At 37.7% G+C, this 23,511-nt stretch overlaps 1 protein-coding gene across 4 annotated transcripts in view; it reads left to right on the top strand.

Moving 5' to 3' along the window:
• The first annotated feature begins 416 nt into the window (after positions 1-416).
• LOC117301400 (transcriptional regulatory protein AlgP-like) overlaps positions 417-23,511 on the top strand; it is a 38,963-nt gene continuing 15,868 nt past the window's right edge. For 2 of the 4 annotated variants that reach the window (XM_033785361.1, XM_033785364.1), the window contains exons 1-5: positions 417-713; positions 983-1,006; positions 3,122-3,195; positions 4,068-4,267; positions 16,979-17,207. In XM_033785361.1, coding sequence (XP_033641252.1) covers positions 560-713; positions 983-1,006; positions 3,122-3,195; positions 4,068-4,267; positions 16,979-17,207 — 681 coding nt within the window. In that variant the 5' untranslated portion in view covers positions 417-559. The remainder of the gene's footprint in view (positions 714-982; positions 1,007-3,121; positions 3,196-4,067; positions 4,268-16,978; positions 17,208-23,511) is intronic. The other 2 variants (XM_033785363.1, XM_033785362.1) reach the window with 2 other exon arrangements.

The raw sequence follows: 23,511 nt of genomic DNA, 5'->3' as shown, positions 1-23,511 counted from the left end.
CGCCCTCGTTGTGTCACAGGGGATGTTTTCCCCGGTGATGATGTCCACAATACATGTACTTTGAATTGTGTACAAATTGATCAGTCTGATAGCGCCCTCTTGTGACTCAATTCTTTCAGTCATAAAATAACGAGCAAACTTCGGAGGCCAAAAATCCCGTATGATATTTATGACACCGGCTAAGTTCCCTTTAAATAAAACCAATACAAGAACAACAACAAAACAAGACTAAAAGGGAAATTTTCGAGTAATAATCATCGATTCATTTTGTAATGTCTCAATATCAACGGCTGTTTGATTTCTTCCTCCATGGTTTGATGAACTGAAATTCTTTTCGCATTCAAAGGTCAATAAACTTTGGCCACGTTCGAAAAAGAGAGGGCGCTGTTGTAAATATTATCTTTCCATAGCGACCACGTAAACGCAGTTGAGTGAACGTTCTTTAAAATTTTCAAGAAAAAATCCACGAGAAACTCCTTTATTGTGACTTTTTGGTGCCGTCAACTTCAGTAAAACATCGAAAAGGAGTCTTCGAGGTTTACTTTCACATTCCAGGGATATGGCTGTGCCGTTTTCAAACACAAAGCTGAGGGTACCGAAAGGGTTTCAAAATCTTCTGGAGGGACTTGCCCGTGAAACGCTGCGAAACCAGCCGGAGAATATTTACGCCTACGCGGCGGCGTATTTTGAGAACCTGCTCAAGATTCGAGAAGGTAAAAACGAAGTCTCTCGTTTAATTTTTTTAAAATAATGTTTCCGTATGGCGCCACCACTTTTTCATTCAAAATAAGATAATATAGTATCTAATTTACCTGATTGATATATCCCTTTTTGTAAAAATGAGTGAAAAAGTGGTGGCGCCATACGGAAAGTTATCCAATATGAATTTCAGAGCAGAAGTTTGACTTTGTGTTTACTTTAACAATTTACAAAAATTAAAAATAGTAAATTTTGACAAATGTTTTCAATTTAAAATTTTCAGATGTCACTGTGACTAAGTCAGAAGGTAGTATTTGTATTTGTGCAGATTATTAGACTACTTCACTTGACACTCTCTGCCACCTCGCAAACCCGGCACCCACAAATTTGGCCCTGAAGTGAAAACATACATAGTTGCCTTTTTATGTAACCCTCCTCCTGCCTGCCATGTGATATGATGGCGAAGCCGCTGTCCGGAGGAGAGTTACGTTATCGCAAGTACTGAAAACTCAGAACTGTGCAAACTCGGCACCTTGCAAACTTAAACTAGGCACCGTGCAAATTCGGCACCCACAACCGCTACAGTACACATACAAATTGGCACCCTGCAACTTCAAGCTCAACACTGTGCAAACTCACCACCTTGCAGGCGAAATGCAGACTTGGCACATTGCAACCTTGGCACCCGGCCGCCGGCCCACACAAATTGGGCATCCCTGCAAACTTGACAATGTGCAAACTTGGCATTGTGCAAATTCCGCACCGTGCAAACTCGTCACCCATTTTTTTGCACCAATTTGGCACCATATGAACTCGGCACCAGCCTGTTTGTTAACTCACCATCTATTTTCTGGAAGAGTAAAGAGTGGGACCAATAAAGAATGGTTCAAACCTAGTTAGTGGTAGCATAATAAGTTTTTGTCCATGTCGGTAAAATGCGCTGGCATTTTTTTTATGCATTGCTTGCTGGGCTTTGAACAAAAGTGTTTGGTTGGCAATGGACGGCTAAGCGGATTTTGCTTAAGGCTTTTCAAAGGTCTTTGCTTTTTTGCTGCAAAGAACCGGTCGCACTAAATACCGACAACTCACGACCCCTCACGACAACTCACGACAACAATTTTTAAATGCACTTTAACAAAACATTTTAACATAATTCAACCGTTAAATATATGCACAAAAGTCATATGCATCCAAATCACGTTTAAACTGTTGAACATTTTGTTCTTTTAACTTTAAAAAGGTGTTTTTTTACCCCGAATTTAGTAGCAAACGGAAATATTCGCCATGTTGTCTTTCGACGTACTTGGACGATTCTATTACACCGTAGGGGGCATGGGTAATTTCTGAGGGCTGAGTTGTATTTTTTTCTTTTTGGTTTTAGCTGCTGTTTTTTTTTTTTCTTTCTTGTTAGTCACTAAGCCAACACTCTGGAATTCAATAAAAGGGAAGATTTAAATATAATAATTTTTTAAAACTCTATGGGGACTATGAGAGGCACATAAAATGGTAAATAATCATCTTAGAATAGAATAGAATAGAATAATGTTTTATTGTCACTTGTAAAAAAACCAAATATTAGTACAGTGAATTTCGTTTTGGTTTTGCGTGTCTAAAAATATTATGTTGTAGGCCTATACAAATATCTTGCATATTGTATCATCCCTGCGGTGTAATGGAATCGTCCAAGTACGTCGAAAGACAACATGGCGGATATTTCTGTTCGTTACTAAATTTGGGTAAAAAAACACTTTTTGTACACTTAAAAATACAATTTTTTCAACAATTTGAAAGTGATTTGATGCATATGACTCTTGTGCATATAATATTTACCAGTTGAATTATGTTCAAATATTCTGTTAAAGTGCATTTAAAAAGTGTTGTCGTGAGGGGTCGTGAGTTGTCGGTATTTAGTGCGACCCCAAAGAACCACCATCCTCTTCAGCGCATATTGTGGCGGTTGTAGCGATCAAATGCGATCAGTATTTGTTAAGTAAAACGCACTATAAAAAGTCGCTATTTTTTCCTTTCGCTTTTCATGAGCACTATCACTAGCTAGGCATTCTTCACTTTGTAGCAAGGGCAGAAATTTAGTACTATGCCCTTAAAGTGAAGAATGGCAAGTGCACAATTTGGCGTTAAGCAGTAGAGCCATGAAAATGGTTAGTTGTTTTGTGCAAGCCTGATATACTTCACTGCCTCCATGCCTCCTACTCTATTGCTTTGGTGCCCTTGAAATGTTCTTGAGAAATTTACAAATTCCTCATAGGGTGCCTTTTTTCAAGGAGAAGATGCCTTGGTGCCCTTGACTTTTCAAAAGCAAAGCATACAGGCCTTGTTGTGTCAGTCACTCTGACTTCTAAAAAGTGTTAGTAAAGGAATCCTTAATCCAAATTAATTTAAAATACTGTTAATTTGATTTTAGAGCACGGGATTGATCCGGCTGATATTGGAGCCAAACATGAAGACCGTTACTATAACAACAAAAGCTTCAGAAAGGTGGGTGTTTTATGTAAAGGTTTTCCCCGCAATTCTCTTTACAGATTTTCACAGCAAAGGTTCTGTTAAAAAACACTTGTGGATTTTCATTTACAAGACTGCTTGCTGAGGGTGTCAGTTGTTGCAGTTCAGTTTGCCATGAAATCTACACCTATGATTTATGCATGATGCAACTTTCCCAATCTTAGATTCTATGTAAAAAACGCAGAGTGTGAGTTCATTAAAAGTTATTCACTAAATGTTCATTTTATGAAAAGTAGGGAAAAGGTCGTAAGGCTTTATACCCTTCTTTCAGGCACACAAAGTACTAAATATCATCCCCGGAAGTTCATGAACATGTAGCACTAAAATGGCTCAGACTTGACAAAACAAATATGCCAAACTGTAACGCCCGGTTCATACTTCCTGCAACCGAGAATGCAAAGTGAATTTTGGTGACGCAACAGTTGGTACGCGCTCCTTTTCCCTGTGTGACGCAATGAAATTCGCATCGCACTATATATTCGCAGAAAGTATGAACCAGGCTTAACTGTAACTTTTTAAATTTTTTATTCACCAATGATATATTTTCCCACTCCCATGCAGAATTCAACCTTCTTATATTGATTTGTGATAATGACAGAAAACCAAACAAAAGTTCACTCTGTTTTCTAGAAACACAATTGTTTTGCACCAACACTCTTAAAACCCCTTTTATCAGTAACACTTACAGGAACACATCAAGGTGGTTCATGTTTATAAAAAGCACTGGAGGATTGTGATTTTGAGTGTTCAATCAATTTAATTCTAGCTTAGTGAAAGTTTTGATCAAATTAATTAAATTCTGGTGACACTTTCCTTAGTAATTAATCTAATTTCTCTCCCCCTGTCAGGGTACCAAGGCTAACATCGGTGATGTCAGCGACCCCCAGCAACAGGCGGCTGCAGTCACCATCCAGAGCTCTGTCCGAGGTCATCAAGAGAGACAAGCACTAGAGAGCGACAAACAGACCAACGATGAGGAAGAGGCGGCGTTGAAGATACAGACGAGCTTCCGAGGGTATGAAGCCAGAAAGCGTGTGAATGCTCTGAAGTGCGTATTAACCAAACAGTTTTCTATCATTATTAACCGATATCATTGGAAGGGGGTGCAAGGCCCAATTTCATGGCTCTGCTTACCGCCGAATTCTGCGCTTACAATAACCAATCCCTGCTTACTGCTCACATGCTGAATTTCTGCGCTAGCTGAGCCTTGTACATGTGTTTAGCATGGAGCACAAATGCGCACATGGATGCAAAATTCCCTGCTAACCCTTAAAAAACGCTTGATAAAAGAACGAAATTACCTGCTTTCATTTAGCGCTGAATCTTTGCTTACAGTAAGCAGAGTTATTGTGAAGTTGGGCTCAGTTTATTCATGGTGTATTTCTTGCTGTTTGAGTTTGCTGGGGTGCATTTTCATCATCGGCTAATCACTGGCTGATGATTGAAACAGTTATTAGTTACAATTGCAAAATGCACCCCTGGTGTTGATGGCACAATTATTGTTTGAGCTCGGTGGAAGTGCATTTTTATAAGGGATCTATTTTTTTTATAAGGGTTCTGCAATGGTAATGATGGCATTTTGAATCATCTGCGCATGCGTCGGCTTTGAGGACAGTCGTCCCCAAATTCTACAACAGTACTTGGGTTGAATCTGCGTTGTGCTGAAAATGAACCATCAGTAACAAAAATGAAAGCTTCCCTTTGTCCTTGTGAAAACACCTGTTTCATCCCTAAATAAAAACAGACAAAATAATCTGCAAGTATAATTAGCTGCTGAAATGAAAACAGTTACAAATCACAACTGCCAATTGACCATTTCCTATTCTATTGGACCAAGTACCTACAAAGCCTTGAATTACACAGCCTTGGTGCCCTTCCAAGAGTTTACAATGGAAGTGCCCTGTGCAAAATGAAAATGGCCTTGCCCTCTCAAAGATGGAATTCCAGGCCTGATTCAATGCAGACAGCATTAGCTTTAGAGTCTGTTGTTGTAAGCAATCACAATTCTGCCCAGCAAAACTTCCTCAGACAAAGAATACAAATTGTGTCTGTTGTAGTTCAGTGAACTTTCTTTGTAGTGGCTTGATGTTGACTTGGGAGCACTGCTGCAGTGATTGGTGATATTGCACTGAAAATATTATAATTTTATTATGTGTGTAAACCTATACCTTACCCCAACTACGGATGGCCTGTCGTAACTGCTGCTTTTGACTGCCCCTTTAATAATCGGGGTTGTCCTAACCATACACAATGTAGTTAGGTTTGTCTAAGTTGCAACATGCATGTGTGTAAAGGCTCCTCTAGATAAGCATGCCCTGCGCAACAGTTTGGTTTTATTGCATTAAATTTAAATTTTATTCAATTATGATCTCATAAGCCATGGTTTAAATCTTCCTTTAAAGAATCCAGTCAAGCTAACAAGCTAACCACTTTAAATGTAGGTTTCCATCTGAAATCTGTGAATTTAATTGTACTTCATCAAGCCGTTTAATGTATCATAAATTCATGCCTGATATTGCATAAAGGCAACAGAGGCAATGGTGCAAACAATCTTTCATGCTTGCGTACACAGACCTAATCTTGAACTGACCCACTGCACCCACATCAATTGCCGTGGTGCCCTGTGCTTTTGCTGTGGTGCCCTTTGCAAAGTCCCAACATAAATTGACATTTTCCTCAAAGAAATGCCTCTTACATGTACCATGCTTACCAGAAGAAAATAATTTTCCAAGAAAAAGAAAACATCTAGACATTTTGTTGAAAAAAAAAACCTCCAGAGAGAAAAAATGCAAAAGAAAAGTTTAAATATTTAACCCAAGGTCAAACAAAAAACAATTGCCATGGTAACGGCTTACCCCTAAAAAGTAAAATAATTCCCTCGAGAGATACAGTTTATATAAGTCCTTATTGGGAAAAATCAGAAAGTTTGTTGGTGATAGGATACAACGTTAACAAGTTATGGGGCAGAAATACTTGGTATGGGTTGGGGGCACATTGTACACGTATCCCTTTTCCTAATAGCCATTTTATACAAAACCCAAACAATTCCATACACAACACAAGCAATTAAAGATGGCTAACTCACAATCACACACAACACTCACACATTCTAAAAATAACCTTGGTGTGAGAAATCAATATCAATATTAAACCAAAGTGTGTCTACACTTATTATTTATTCAATCAAATTTCATACAACTGCACCTGGGGCTTTGGTTATAATTATCTGCATGCAGCTGCGAGAGTGAACATTGAATAGCGCGTTTCCTGCAGTCAGCAGTAACTACCGGTTAATGCTTTTAAAACACGCCTGTGTCAATGCTGCGGCAGGTGTTCCGCTTCCCAATGTAACACGTAGCGTATAGAGAGGCTCCACAGATGATCCTGTTGAACAGTAGAGGGCGCTGTAACGATAAGTCAGTTAAATTTCATCCTCGGTGAAAGAGATATTGCTGTAGTGTTTCTTGAATGAAGGGCACTATGTAATGTCTGTAATAAATTACTGTAGGCTTTGGTCCATGTAGGCTTTGGTCCATAGCGTATTGACAGTACTTTGCACAGTTGAGGGCGCTGTAGCGATAAGTCAGTTACTTTTTCTCCTCGGTGAAAGAGATTGCTTTAGTGTGTTCCATGATGAGGGCACTATAGTATGAAATAATGTCTGTCATAAATTTATGTAGGCTTTGGTCCATGTTCGGTACGATTAAACAGCGTATTGAGAGGCCCCAGAGATGACCCTACTTTGAACAGTAGAGGGCGCTGTATCGATAAGTTAGTTAATTCCTCTTCACTGAAAGAGTGCTGTAGTGGGGTTCTTGAATGAAAGACACTGCATATTTGAGATAATGTCTACAGAATGAATTACTGTAGGCTTTGGTCAATGGATCATATTGTGCAGTACATTTCTGCATGGCTGTGTTTCTCTTGAAGCTTTTTGTAAAGTAGACCACTGGACTAGTTTTACTTGCCCCAAGGAAGCTTTAGTAACCCAGATTTGAATCATGTGTTTTTATATCTTTCTGATGCATGGCAGCGATTAATTGTAAAATGAATATATTCTAAGGCCCCCTATCCCTATCCATAAACTAAAATATTTCAGTTGACATAATTATATACAATTTATTGTTCACTTCTGAAAAGGAAGAAATTAAGCATTTTTAAAAACAAGTAGGTTGCACAGTTTGAGAAGTTTTCCTTTCTGTCTGTGTAACGCATTCAAGATTTTCAAAATATATGCGCTACTACTGTTTAGCTTATTAATACTAATATTATTAGTTGATTGTTAATGGTAGTAATAGTCTAGACTCGCAAAGAACGGTATCAGATAAAGTGGCGTCAAAGTCGGGAGCATATATTGATTATGTGACAGAATGACTTGTTAATGGAGAAGGGTTGTCTAAGTAGTCAATTAGACACCCTGTCTAACGTGACCACAATAATTAATAATTGATAATTGTCGCCTTGAGCCATAATATGACAATGTAACACCTGCAAGTTGAGGTTTTCAGTTTAGCCTATGGTGAATTATTGAAGTACATTCAACCACAGTTACTCTTGAACATAAAGGAAACCACCTGCTCAGTTCTCAGAAACTATTTTTTTGTGTTGGGGGAATTTCCCTCTTGGGAGTTTGTAGGCCACACCGGCCTATAGAAAGAAAACAAAACAGCAACAGCAGCAATGGTGGCAGCAGCAGCATCAACAACACAAATATAATAAGTAACAGCAGCAACAGCAACAGCAATAAAAAAATAAAAAAACACAATACAGAACTTACCTTTAAAAATAGTGGACAAGAAAAAAAAAACACTTTGCTAGAAAACACTTTCAAAATTGTTCCTGTAATTATTTGAAATCAGTCAACCCCCCCCCCCATAAAAAAAATATAAACAAAATTCAAAATAAAATATGTAAAATGTCCTAGAATCTGGTATGCCTCCAGCTTAAAAGTTATTTAAATTGTGACATACATGTAGTGTGGAGGCCTTTTCTACTGAAGTCCTAAACTCAAAAGAATGAGCTGCCATATTTTGTTTTCCTTCAGGATCCAGCACAAATTCCACTTTTATAACAGCAATTGATTCACATTGGATTTGGATAAAACAAAGCAATTTGATGCAAGCCGCGCCCTGAAACAACCGACAAATCCATCAGTTAACAAATCAACTACCCTCGCCGACTATATTAAATTAAGGGTTGTCCGTTGCTAGTCACATTACCTTGTCCTTCAGGGGGATCGTGTGAGCCCATTCTGGAAGGCCATCGTTGTTTGTCCATTGGTCGTAAGAGACGGTTATTTCCACCCCATGGTGGATGGATTGGTCTTAATCGCTATAGAATTGGTACAGTAAATCTTAATATTAGAAGGGTAGGTACACTAGAGTGAATAAACAAATTTGTATAGCGGGATTAAAGGTAGCGTAGAAGTTTGGTTATGTTCAGGAGAAATCAAGAGAAATCTGTTTTGTTCGGGCTTAAAGTGTCTCCAAAATGCGTCTGCAGGGTGAATTTCAGGTTTCCAAAAACTTTGTAATGATCTGTCTTATCCCAAAGAAGTGTATTATTGAGCCCAGTGTTATAGCTCTCCACTAGGCAGACAAACTCTAGCTTGACTATGTTCCTTTTGATTTGCTGTTTTAATTCGAAGTCCATTTTGACGTCGTATTTTGTAAAAAAAACTTTTTGTACAAATCAATTTTTCCCCCAAAACATCCGCATTTTGTTGACAAAAAAACATCTATGACCCTACATGTACCTTTAATGCACATTGACAGAACTGCATTTTTTTTTTATTTTATAAAATACAATTCATCGCAGTACAAGATAGTTTATGAATGAATTTGTTTGAAAAAACTGCCACAGTTCCTTTTAAACATGGGTCCATTTTCCACACAGTTTTCTCCAAAACCATAATCACTATTCACTTTGTGTGTGTTTGTTCTCTTAATGCATAATCTGTTTACCCTCAGGCAGTGATGGTTGTTTTATGTTACACAGAATGAATCTGATCCCTGCCCAAAATTCCCAGGAGAATAAACCCATTACTGCATTACAAACAAGGCAGCATTTTTGTATTTTTTTTTTTTTTTAATATAATATTTTTTAATATAGGTAGCCGTGGGGCATTCCTTAATCAAAGAGGTATTAAGATTGTCCAGAGATAAAATGCCAGAGATAATTCTTTACATTTTTTTAATAATACGGATTTATGTTGTGCCACTCCGGTAATGGCTTATTGGCTAACTGGTCAGTTGCAGTATACTCTGTGTGAAATCGACCACCCTTTTTTGTATTGATGGAATCTTCGTAAATCCCGCCCCCCTCATTTTGAAATGGGACCTCCCACATCAGTATTCAGCGGGCAGAGATAATGCCAAGTTTGTCCTCCATTAATTTGTGTGTTTAGTTTCAATCAAGTTGTGCATTTAGCTTATTGGTTTGTCACTAGATAATGCATGGTTAAGTAAACCCCATCCACTTCCATTATGACAAGAAATGATATTGCGGGTATCTAAAAAGAAGACGAGAATCACAGCCAGGCGCTCAGTCATGCGGACAATGAAATTCTTGCGTGTTCAAGTGTTTTTTCTCACACGTATACAAATGTGTGCACGCATGGTTACATGGATCTTCTGGAGATATATTTTGGTGCAGGAGACAGATTTTATCTGTCTTATTGCCAAAAGAAGTAAAAAAATTTAAACAAACACATTGAAAGAAAAGTGTTCTTGCTTGGATTTCTAACTTTAAAAGCAGAGCAAAATTTGCTGTATAAACTGCTCTTCATTTTTACTCATTTTGCCATTCACCAACCAACAATTATTAGGCCCTACCAAAGTGTATCCAAACTGCCTCTTTATTATTCATGACTTCATTTGGGTTAGTCCATTATTCATTCTGAACAACCAATCAGGCGGTTTTGATAATTGCTCATGTATTATTCATGATTTTGGCTCTGCAAAACACATGCAGTAAGGAGCTTCTCTGGGAAAGAAACAAAATATGCTAATGATATTCGGACCAGTCCATTTCTCTTTAGTGTAGGTGACTCTCTTGGCCAATCAGTGCTCCTGTTTTTTCTAGGCCACATACATTATTCATGAGGTAGTAACTTTTCAGTGCTGAGTGCTGTTTGTGGGTTCAGTGTTTGAGTGTTAATAGCTAGAAGGTAGGAGAGTTTCAGACAGCAATACACGGATCTCACGTTGTGTGGATGCTATTTTTGTGCAGACAAGGTCTGTGTGGTTTACAATTTCTAAAGGTATGTGGTCGTACTATGTCTTACACAGTATGTATTCAAAATAAATAGCAGTATTTGTTTGGAAAGTTTTCTGCACAAACACTGGCAAGAAATTTTGAATTGTTTTGTTAGAAATTGAAAGTTATATTGTTGGTAACAAAAAAGTAAAGAGGTAGACACACACTTTGTACATCAATTATTTTGTAAGTTATAAATAAGTTAGGATACAGTGTGTAATTTTACCATGCAGGATTTTGTTAATATTATAAATATTTCTCATACCATCAAATCTGAGGTATACAAACAAAACAGTGCAGGCGAGCTTGCAAGATCTAGATTGAGAAAGTGTGTCGTTCGGACTTGACTCTCAGATAGATTGTAGCCTAGGGCCTTGAAGATTAAATTATAAGGGAGCGTCTCAAAAGTCAGAACATTAGGAATGATCTAACGTGAATAAGTGTTCCCGTGCAGGTTCCGTTGGACCGCCTGAACATTCTAATTATGGGCGTATTCACTAGTGTAGGATTGTTCCTGATTGCGGCACAATTTGGCACTCTAGCGCAATGTTCTGGCAGTCCAATGGATCTCGGGCGTGCCTAGGAAAATGTTTGTTGGCAGCTAGAATGTTCGTCTCTTGAGGCTCACCCTAAGCTGCCTGCATGATTTTAAGATGATCCGGAAATCAAGATTAGTGAGCAGCAAATAATGTATCCTTGTTCCGTGTCCTAATGTTGACTTGATATTTTTGTATACATTTTGTACTTAGAAGAATCGACTCATTAAACGCTTGTTCTGTCTGCTCCCAACCATGAAAATGGCACAATTTTATAAAGCTTTAAAGACAAAAATTCTGCTGAGCAAAATTCTTGGCTAAAAGCGGGGAATGAGGGGTGTTTATGTTCCAGACGCAGCAATAGTAATTGTAGTGAGTTCTGGCTGGTAATCTATTATGATAGGCAAATGTTATGGTGCTAAGCACAATTTTGTGCTTACAAAATTGGGCCCATGCCCTTTCAAATATTCCCAGTTGACTTTTTAAATTTTCCTCACGTGCCATTTTTCAAAAGAGCGTTGCCCTTACTTGTACATCAAGCCTTGGTTCAAATGTGCATTGATTCAGCTATTTAGATGGCAAGAGATATATTTATTTAAATATGCAGGCAGGCATAGGTGGGTGGGGGGCATAGATAGGACTTAAGGGAGGCCAAGCATAGATAAGACAGTCCATTTAATTGGTATCCGTTATCACCCCCACCACCCCGCTAATATTTTCATTCCTATAGGCATCTAATAACACTCATGTCTGATCCAGCTTTCCATTAGCACTGGCAACCTCTCTCCATCCCATTCAGAAGCCAGACTTCTTGGCCATATAATGAATAAGTCTTGTTTAGTGTCCTTGTTCTACATCAAGACTTTCATCTCTAACCCAATTTTTGATTAGGAAGCGGTTTGTTTGTATCAGGATGGACTGTTTGTCTAGTCTTGCGAGGTTTGTGGTAAACACCCTGGAAATAATATCCCTAAATCCAGAATCCGTGTATTGCGTATTTGCTGCCCTTTAAAGGTCCTATATGAAGTGGTGATTTTTTTCAGCAGCATTTTCTGCTAACATTTTCTGCTTAGCAGAAATATGCAGGACACAATAGTGCTGCGGCATGATCTTTAGCAAGTACATATTTCTTGTAAGCACAGTTTGTATTGCTTAGCTACTTTTTGTGAATTTGGCCCCATGACAATTTTAAAAAGAATTCCTTTCTGAGCAAAAATTAAAAAGGAGGAACCCAGTAGCAGACAGTGTACAGTGTGCTTATACTTTGGTCTTGGAAAGGGGGAATTTTGTTTGCACCTGGAAATGTTTTTGAGGCAGATGTTTCTCCATAAGAGTTTTACCATAAGCTTTGGGAGTCACAATCGGGATTAACTGTTTTCAATCATAACTAATCATGTCAAATAAACTTGTCCTGTGCCCTGCTGCTGAAGAACATGATGGAGGTGCGTCTGGAAAAAGGTCGTAAACAATTAGGCCTAGACTACAAAATTGTTGGTATTAAAACATGTAGGGTCTAATATAAATGCAAGAAATGTTTCGGTACTCACACAAAATATTTTGATTCTGGTTAAGAAAAAGCTATTCTTGGATAATGAATCATTCTCATAAAATAAAATATTTATTAATAATATAGTTTTTTTTTTAAATTCTTATTTATCTGTTATAATGCGACAAATACCTCTTTAACGAACTCATAAGATTCCTAAAACACAATGCCTTATATTGAGTACCAAATGAACTTTACAGTCCTCATTAAAAAAAATTCTCTTCTAATTTTCTAAGTGCAAAAGAAAAACGGAAAACAGACGTAAGTAGGAAGAATATCACGGATATGGAAAAACATGGATTCTAATCTTAGTAGTTTTAGCAGAAAACATAAACAATGCTGCACCGGTTTCCTTTTGGATTCTCTTCAGCAGCAAACATAAACAATGCTGCACCAGTTTCTTTTTGTTTATTTATAAGGAGCCGTTTTATTCCTTACTACTTTCTGTTGCCCAGTGCTGTCACAAAATGCTCTACTTTGCGTGACTTGCACAAGGTTGTGCAGCCTAACATCCTCTTGCTCCGTGACCGACAAAATTACCTTTAATCCGAGGTCCATCCTCACAAAGTTATCTCTTGGAAAAATATACCGCGAGAGATTAGGATAATTTTTATCCATAGAAAATCCCAACTGATTGTTATTTTGTTATCATAAAACCTTGAATTAAAGTGAATCTCAATCTGAATCCGTGGGAAGAAGAGGTTGTGGGAAGAAGAGGTTGAGGCACACGGAAGAAGAAGAAGAAAAATCAAACCTAGTATCTCTGACATAATGCATTCCATAGATTCCAATGCTGCTAGGAATTCCTTTAAGTTAGCCACCATGGCTCTTGCTTAAAGGCATTGGACACCTTTGGTAATTACCAAAGACCAGTATTCTCACTTGGTGTATCCCAACATATGCATAAAATAACAAACCTGTGAAAATTTGGACTCATTTGATCATCGAAAATTCAAAAGAAAAAATACCCTTGTAATACAAATTGATGTACTTTCAGATGCCTAAAAAAGGATTTAGAACTGAAACATTTTAATATTAGAGTGAGAAATTACCTCTTTCTCAAAAACTACTTTACTTCAATGGGAGCCGTTTCTCACAATGTTTTATACTATCACCAGCTCTCCATTGCTAGTTATTAAGTTTTTATGCTAACAATTGTTTTTAAGTAATTATCAATAGTGTCCATGCCTTTAAGGAGACTTGAGATAGCGCTGGTCAGCTGAGTGCGAAGACAATTTAATTATTCAGAACTTTCTTCTGAGACAACTGATAATTGGGGGCCATTGCCAAGGAAAAATCTTTCTTTTGTGTTTGAGGATAATTTCCAAATGACTCGTGTGTAAAGCTAATTGTATTGCATGGCCTGAAGATGTCTGGTAAAATTCTAAAGTATCCGACTTGCCTCAAGCGTTTTTTCTTTCTTTGTTTACTGTTTGTATAATTTTAAGCGTTTTTATGTCTGTTGTGTGGCTATGCTATGGATCAAGAATAATTTACTTACTACTAAATAAAGAAATATTTGCACAAAAATCTGCCCTAAAAGATGCCCAAGGCATTTTATAAAAATATAAAAAGAAGTAAAACTAAAAATCTAACCACAAAAAAATTACACAAAATAAATTGGAATAGGTAAAGAAAAACATTCAATAAAGACTTTTGAGTATTAATGAGAAAATGATTAAAAGACACATAACACAAAAAAAACAAACAAACAAAGAAACAAACAAACAAACAAACAAACAAACAAACACCACAACAAACTGAAAGGAGTCATACTTGAAGTATCCGGCCTGAAAATAAAATAATAAATAGAAAACTAAAATAAAAAGATGATTGCCAGGGGTTGATTAACATGATTGAAGGCATATTTTGTCTATGTAGACAGTAGTTAATGAACAGATGTGCCAGCGCTATATGAGGCCATGGAATTTCATCAATGATGCGTTATCTAAAACCAGTCTCTCACTTGGACTTCTAATTCCCACGTTCCTCTCTGCAGTTTATTTAAAAATTGAGGATTTTCATGGCCACTCTAATTTGTGTTGTCATGGGTGATTGCTTTTGCTGCATGATGTAAATAATAAACAATAATAACTAGCTCTTGTAACAAGGTATACCTTGCCGAAAAGTACATTTGTTGTGTCAAACATTTTCTGTCAAATGTGTTGCTTTAAGGTAAAATGTAGGGTCATAGATTTAGTAACTACTCCAAATGTTAATACGTTAAACCAATGTGTATATCAGAGAGATTGGTTGTTGCCAATGTGTATATCAGAGAGATTGGTTGTTGCCATCTTGGTGTTTATATCCCATGTTAATACGTTAAACCAATGTTAATATGTTTTCCATATGCACCTTGAACACCCAGCAGGGTGGATATGTGCGCATTACAAGTCTTATTATTATTATTATTGTTATTATATCAGAGAGATTGGTTGTTGCCATCTTGGTGTTTATATCCCATGTCCAAATGTTAATACGTTAAACCAATGTGTATATCAGAGAGATTGGTTGTTGCCATCTTGGTGTTTATATCCCATGTTAATACGTTAAACCAATGTGTATATCAGAGAGATTGGTTGTTGCCATCTTGGTGTTTATATCCCATGTTAATACGTTAAACCAATGTGTATATCAGAGAGATTGGTTGTTGCCATCTTGGTGTTTATATCCCATGTCCAAATGTTAATACGTTAAACCAATGTGTTTATCACAGAGATTGGTTGTTGCCATCTTGGTGTTTATATCCCTTGTGAGAGTTTGCCGAGTTCCCTTGATGGGAAGATCATTCAAACAAACTAACTTTCACATGAAACTTTATTGCATTTTTCTTTAAAATGTTGCATCTTAGGCCCCCTATATAAATCAGAATTACGTTGACAAAAAAACGATCTCTGATCCTACCTTTTAGTCTGAGAATACTGTTCTGTCAACTCAGACCTCACATTTTAACATCTCAACTTATAATGTACTTTGCCTGAACTATGTTTGAACTCAAACTGCATAACCTGACTGTGGCTTTTTCCATTTATTTGTTTTTGAATGATCAACTTCTGTGTGTTCGTGTCAATACTATCTCCAGCTGTTACTACATTCTTAACTCCGCATCTTGTTCTGCATCTTGCAAGATGCACCCCGGGGTCTACATCCTATGAATGGTGTTTCTTAAATTATGCATACTGTACACACTCCCACAAGGCGTTACATTGCCATGTAATGAATTATAGTTCATGAATTTCATTCATGAAGTGGCACATCAATTTTTCTGTGTTAAGGGGCACTGATGTGAGGGAACTATTCAATGCATACTGTACACACTCCCATAAGGCCTAACATTGGTACATTTCATTTTTGAAGGGGCACAGCAATCTTCCTGTGTCAAGGGGTACTTTTATGAGGAAAAATTACAACATTGCATACTGTACATGTACACATTCCAATAAGGCGTTACATTTGTACAGTAATGAATTATTGTCCCTCTGGTTTGGCGATGGTTAAATGAGCCATAATTTTTGTGAGTTACAGACCTGGAATTTCATTTTTGAGAGGGCAAGGCCATTTCTATTTTGCAAAGGGCACTTCCACTGGAAAGTTTTAAAGGCACAGGGACAAGACCAGGGGCAACTAAGGCCATGGTGTCTGTGTAATTCCAGACCTGGAGTTAGATTTAGAGTAATGTCTGCTACAATGACTTGATAATGATAGTGAACATACCTGGAGTTAGATTAAGAGTAATGTTTGGTTCAATGACTTGATAATGATAGTGAACATACCTGGAGTTAGATTTAGAGGTTTGCTACAATGACTTGATAATGATAGTGAACATACCTGGAGTTAGATTTAGAATAATGTTTGCTACAATGACTTGATAATGATAGTGAACATAAAGTGTTAACACTCCAATGGGAGACTTTGGAACGCTAGGTGGCAGCAGATTTACCATGTAAATTTCCATTGTTAACGTAGCTGTGAGCATGCGCACATTACCGAGAACAATGGAATTTACCTGGTAAGTCTGCTGCCACCAAGCGTCCCAAAAGTCTCCTATTTGATTTCCTAGACTACATTATCAGTGATTTTGTCATGGAATTTCAGCAAGTATTTGTAAAAGATTGCAGTAGCAACCAAAGATTAGAGTGCCAAAGGCACAACATAGTGAACTCAAGCTGAAATGTTCATGTTCACTGGACACTATTCCAGCAAGCTGTTTTAATGCAACAACAGATTGGTTGGCATGGCTGTCAATGATATAACAAATAATATTTGCTTCCTGAATTGGTACCCAAGCATATATTCTCACGATCTAAGAATAAAAAGAGCTTCAATCTGATAAGGAAAAAAAAAGCAATTAAAAGCAATTTATCACTTAACAAGAAACTATGATTAATTTTTTATTTTCCTGATCGCTTTTCTTTTACAGAGAAGAGAAATCCAACGAATCGACAGAAGCATCAGAACCTGCAGCAGCCACATCAACAGAAGAACCGGCATCGCAACCTGCAGCAGCCAACGAGGGCGCTGAGGAAGAGGTAGATATTGACCTTGACGACCCCGAGGTACAGAAAGCAGCCGAGAAGATCCAAGCCACATTCAAGGGCTTCAAGACGAGAAAGACACTATCGGAGAAGAAATTGCCTGAAGAAGTACAGGTAAGATGAAACAACCTCTGGGCTCAATTTTATGAACCCTATAAGCAGAAAAACTTCCTAAGCACAGACAAATATTGCTAAGCAGAAACATGTTACAGCCGAATTTCAATAAAGTTTACATTTTTGCAACTGGTGCTCCACACATTTTTTGCTTACAATGTAGCAAATAAATTAGCTAAGCAGTATTTTTTGCTGAACATGAAGTTGGGCCGTGGGCCTAGTTTCATAATGCTCAGAGAATTTCTTCACCTTGAAGCAAAAATTAAGTGGGGCACAACTTTAAAGAATTTTAGCTGGTTGCCCGTTTCTGCTAAGCAACATTCGTTTGTGTTTAGTAAAACCTGTTGAAAGTCGTAGACTCTGCTGATGGGCTTGCAGTAATACATTACAGACACAGAAATTCATTGCATCCAAAAACCCAATCAATTCCACAAAAATAGGGTATTTCTTTATCATTTTATTAAAGAATAAAACTGCAATAAAAGTTAATTGAATTTAAACGAGAATGATTTTTCATCGCCTCGATCATAAAGTAATTTGTTCCATTGACTGGTTCATCTTGAATCAATCAATACACACCAAACCACCAATCGTACAGGCACCACTAAGTGGAAACTTCACAAGAGACCAACAGTCAGCAACGATGGCTGTATCAAGGCATATCCCCACATCCACCAATGCCATCCACTGTACTGTACACACCCCTTGTCCTACTGAGTACAATACTCAAGTAGTCGTTAATTAAATTTGGTACATTCAGTACTGACCTGTTTATGATGACATCAATCTATACGGGTCGATTTGACAGGCCCGTAATTCTCTCCCCGGGGCATTTAGATACTTTTTTTTTGTTCTCCCCTTTTCATTGAGTTAATTCTGAGGGTTGTGTGTTTATGTCTGTTCATGTGCACAGTGTATGCATGTGGAAGATACTAGGCCTTGAACGTTGCTCTTAAAGGGGCAGGCAATTTCCCTCTGGTAAGGGGCACATCTGGGGAAATTGCAATTTTGTCTTGGATTTTTCAAAAAGGGTTACAGCAAAATTGTTGTGGGTGTCGTGGTGGAAAGAATTAGCGCAATGGTAGAAAACATTGTTAGACTAAGGTAGAACATTCCCTATAAAAAGGGTCTGTATGTATCTTGAAATATGTATTAAATTTTAAGAGGACACTGGGAAATAAAGTGCTGTGTGCTAATAACCTTTAAAAAAAAACCTGATCCTGTATGCTATTAGGCACTTCATTCATCATGAATGCTTGTTTGAATGTCCTGACACAGTTTAAATGGTGTGCACATGTTGAGAAGATTTAAAAATAGATGTTCACGTTCATGTATATTTTCAGGGTGATGGTTGAAATCTTCCCTTGAATTATTTTTTACCTTAAGTGCTGTTTTAAGTAGAAAATGAGTGCACCAGACAACTGAATTTGACATTGGAGGCCCTCTTTTAACTTAAACCATGGAGGTAGGATAAAAACACAGGTTCTTGTAATTCATGTATGAATTGGGTCTCATGAAGTGTGGGCACTGGTCTTTGACAAAACGGTGTCCAGCTGTGCTTAATGAAGTATACATGACAGAAATGCACAAACATAGATGTAGGCCTATAGACTCAGCCTGTAGGCGTGATACTGTACGGGAGGCACAAGAGGCAATTGCCCCAATGCCCCATGTCATTGCCCTGATGCCTTTTGAGATGTTCCATTAGAAATTTACACTTTTCTCGCTGGGGTGCCTTTACTGAAGGAAATTCTGTCTTCCTTTACATTAGTAACAGTATTACATACGTACTTGTATTTAAAGTATCATGCCGGACGTATCATACTCTCAGTGTGCATTTGCCTCTGTGCCCCTGGTCATTGCCCTGGTGCCTTTTGAGATGTTCCAAGAGAAATTTACACTTTTCTCGCTGGGGTGCCTTTACTGAAGGAAATTCTGTCTTCCTTTACATTAGTAACAGTATTACATACGTACTTGTATTTAAAGTATCATGCCGGACGTATCATACTCTCAGTGTGCATTTGCCTCTGTGCCCCTGGTCATTGCCCTGGTGCCTTTTGAGATGTTCCAAGAGAAATTTACACTTTTCTCGCTGGGGTGCCTTTACTGAAGGAAATTCTGTCTTCCTTTACATTAGTAACAGTATTACATGTACTTGTATTTAAAGTATCATGCCGGACGTATCATACTCTCAGTGTGCATTTGCCTCTGTGCCCCTGGTCATTGCCCAGGTGCCTTTTGAGATGTTCCAAGAGAAATTCAGACTGAGGTGCCCTTTACTAAAAGAAATTCCATTCTGCCCTTACAAGCAAAGCATCTTTTACGCCTGAGCACACTGTCACCATGCAGTCATTGATCATAGTGTTTTCCAAACCACAGGAGCCAGCTTCTCTACCTGAGTACATCTTGTATTTTTGTCGTCTTCATGTCGTCTGCGTGTATTCAAGACGTGAGACAACAATATTGAGTGGTCTCATGTTGACTGAAATAGCAAGCGGCCTCCTCAAACGCAATTAACTTTGTTTTCTAGCCTAATTTTTTTGTTTGCGTACTTGTACAAAATTTTTGCGATGAGCATGGCCAGTGTCTTTCTGTTTTTAAAAAAATAAAAAAAATTAATCTGTTTTTAAATCCAAGATGCAATTAACTTATATTTCCAGTCTAATTTTTTGTTTCTGTGGTGCAACACATTTTTTCGAAGAGCAAGGGCAGTGTGTTTCTGTTTTTCTCTCAAAACAACCAATATATATCAAAATTGCATCTTTCTTATCTAATATTCTAATTGAATTGGAATAAGTTTTGTTTTGCTTTCCTCTCTTCTGAAGTGGTTAAGAAGGAATTTAAACACGAGGAATTTTGAAATTAGGAAAAACCTTTACTTTAGATTTTGTGATGGTGCAGGCGTCGACTTTGCCCGGAAGAGATAAAAATATGATGGTGATTAAAGTTGTTTTGAAGAAAAGCCAAAGAAAAGGCAAAGAGATAACTAAATTATCAAGCTCAAGACTTCAAATCAAATCCGCTCTTAAAATCCGCCTCATCACTCAGTCTTATCATCCTCCATGCCATGTCGTCTGTATGTCTGTAAATGTTTTTGTATTTTGTGTCCGTTGTCTGTCTTGTCCTGTAATGGCATTCCCAAATCAAGCAATGCTTACTGGGGATCATGCCTACATTAGTTAACTCTGTCCTTTAGTTCCTACTACTATAGTATCATTAGTGTATTCTGTTTTAATGTAAATCATCATTTTGTATAATACTTGCCTACATATTATGTGAAATCAAAATAAATGTTGTTGAATTGAAAAAAGAAAAAAAAATGGTTCAAGAAACTTTCAAGATTATCTTTCACTACATCAATGCCAGATGAGAGGACGTCTTGAAGCACAAAGACAGTTTATCTGTCTGATTCTGTTAACAGCACTATGTGCAAAGAGTTTCCTCTGGTAATTGTATAATAACAAGGGCTTATTGACGAAGCCACACAACGAGAAAGAACAGACTTCATGGCCTCGAGGAGCGACCAAGCAATATTGATTTGAAGACCTTGGAATTGATCATGACAAGGTTAAAATATACCGTGCATGTTACGGACTTGCAGAAAATTTAATTTAAGGGGAAGGTATTCTGTTTTGTAATCAATTGACACTTTCCTACATGCCAGTTTTTTGTTCCAACTGGAAACTGAAATATTTGTGACAAGACCATAAATAATTTGTTTTCTGGCTAGACTTGTATGCTTGTGAGTTTATTGGCTCATTCTGGTATTTTATAAGTTGCTAGTGAATTCCCAGCTGAGGCCATTATGTGAGTAGAGTTTTACATTGGTTTCTTCTATGTCTTGATGGTTTTCCTTCCTCTGGAAAAATCAAAGATGTGCTCCTTGGTTGGTTAATGTGGTAGGCGCCCCCTGATTGCCAGCCGCTTAAAAGAGGGGATGTGTCCTCAACCAAAACTCTGGCCTCAGCTAGGCCTATGGTGAGGACCCAGTGTAAATTTGTAACCCTCCCAGTTGTGAGGTTATCGGCCTAGTGGCTGAAAAATTACCGGACTACAAAATGTGCATTTTAAATTTTGCCTTGATTGACTCGGTGAATCGCAATGAGTTCTATGACGTGTGTGGCTTTTCTGCCCACTGTATTTGTACGATTCCACTTTGGCTTCAACGTCATTTTTTAATTTGTCCCCGGGAACAAAGACGTCATTTTCGATTGTGTATAATTTGGTAGACAGCCTCGGGGGCTGCTGAAGGTCTTGTTGTCTGTCATGCGTGCCTACAAGGAATTCCCTCACACTAGATAGAGGTTGAAAGGGATGCAAGCTAACATTAACACAAGGATTGTACAAAATAATATTGTTTTTGGGGGGGGGGGGTGTGTAAAATTGAGGCTTTTGCCAGGAGAGGCATTGAGTTTGGCTAACATGTAGTACTATCCCTGTTTGAGAGTACTCTCATGATGCATAGTGCGATGTCCAATTAGTTTTTCATTAGGATTCACTGACAGGTCAAATCATTTTTGAGAAAAGGCAAGGTCACTTTAATTTTGCAAGAGGAACTTCCAATGAAAATTGTGCAGTCTAAAGAAAACTTGTGAAAGGGTAGCGAGGTCAAGAACAGGGCAATCAATGTTTTTTTTTATGTTTTTTTTTTTATAAAGTACTCTCCAAAATAAAATATACACAAGTTGGTTTTTTATCTTTTAAAAAAGGACATTTTGGAAACGACTTGACCAGCCCTTTGCTCCCATGTTCTTGAAAGGTTTTGGTGTGCAAGGGCAAGACAGTTTTTACTGAATTAAAGGGCACACTCTAGTGTACTGGATCATTTGGAGGGGCACCAAGGCAATGACCAAGGAGCCATTGAGGCCTCCATTTTCCTCTATTTTTAGCTTTTGATCTCTCCTCTGAAATAACTTTGCATTGTGACAAATAAATTAGCAAAGCGATATTTTATGCTACATGCCTAGCACATGAAATTAGATCCGCCTTCATGGAGGAATATTGATGTTTTTATGTGTGGTACAGGTAGGCCTATTTTTTTCGGGGGCACGACGCCTGTGTTAGATTGGTTACCATTCCTCATTTCAAAACAGACACAGTGTTTTGTATATTTTGTTACCTTAGTAAACTTAACACTGTACCCATGATTCATTCACAACAGCGGGATCAATACACGCTATATAATATTACATCTCACATCCTAAGTCTCTGAAAACACTTGGTCATCCTATCAGGGGGAGGGGGGGGGGCTCAATTTTTTTCTCTGTAGTACAGAATTGCCATCCTTATTTATTTTCCTGATTTTGTTTTTTAGGGATTCTCTTTTTTGAATTGATTCAGAATTGCCGTTGAAAAGCACTACGACAGTGGCATTTTTGATGTACTGTACAGACAAAAAATTGCCAGGGAGGGCTTGCTGCTCTGGCTGGGTTCTTTCATTCATAGCAGAACGCAGCTCATGTCATATTGTGTTCATACTACATGTATAAGGCCCCTCGGGCGGTATTCTTTGATTGTCGTTTGTTAAGACAAACAGGAAAGGCCTTCTTGCAATGAGTAGACAGGGGAGGAAATCGAGGAAGAGAAGAAACTAAAAATTAGGTTCAAGAATTGTTCTCACTTTGATATCGACTCTGCAGGCGCAGGAAATGCTTGATATAATGGACAGCATTGAAAAAATATTCTGAAGTATGCGACACAATCATTTTTAGCCGTAGGGTGACTGTACTGTATTTTTAGCTTACATGTAAGCAGTAAGTGGACAAGGCATTATGTTGGTGCCTTGATTGTGAGTTCATAATGACTGTACTAATGGCGCCACTGGGGAATGGTCGTGACGTAATGTATAATTGGAAATAGGTCTTCGTTTTTAGTCTTAAGATAATTAGCCGATGACCGCACTTACAAACTGGTAGAGTTTTGTATGGTTAATAACCAAACAATAGGCCCCCCTAATATTATTAATAATAATACTAATAATAATAGATTGGAAATGGGTCTTCGTTTTTTGGTCTTAAGGTATTGGCTTTGAGTGCAGAAGAGCGTGCCTACAAATTTGCTTTTTTTTTATTTATGGTTATGACCAAGCAATAATAAAATTAAGAATAATTTCCAAGTTTTATATTGTTACTTTTATTAGTGTTTACTAATAGCAAAAGTATTAATATATAAATTGGAAATGGGTCTTCTTTTTGTGTCTTAAGTTTGTAGCTTTGAGTGCTGAGGACTGTGTATTTTTTTTCTATTTTACCATTATGAAATGTCAGAAACGATAACTATATTTTTGAAGTTAAATTGCTTGTCT

Source organism: Asterias rubens, chromosome 17 (assembly GCF_902459465.1).
Source record: "Asterias rubens chromosome 17, eAstRub1.3, whole genome shotgun sequence".
Lineage (NCBI taxonomy): Eukaryota > Metazoa > Echinodermata > Asteroidea > Forcipulatida > Asteriidae > Asterias > Asterias rubens.
The sequence above is the reverse complement of the archived record's forward strand: the minus strand, read 5'-3'. Positions and strand labels throughout refer to the sequence as shown.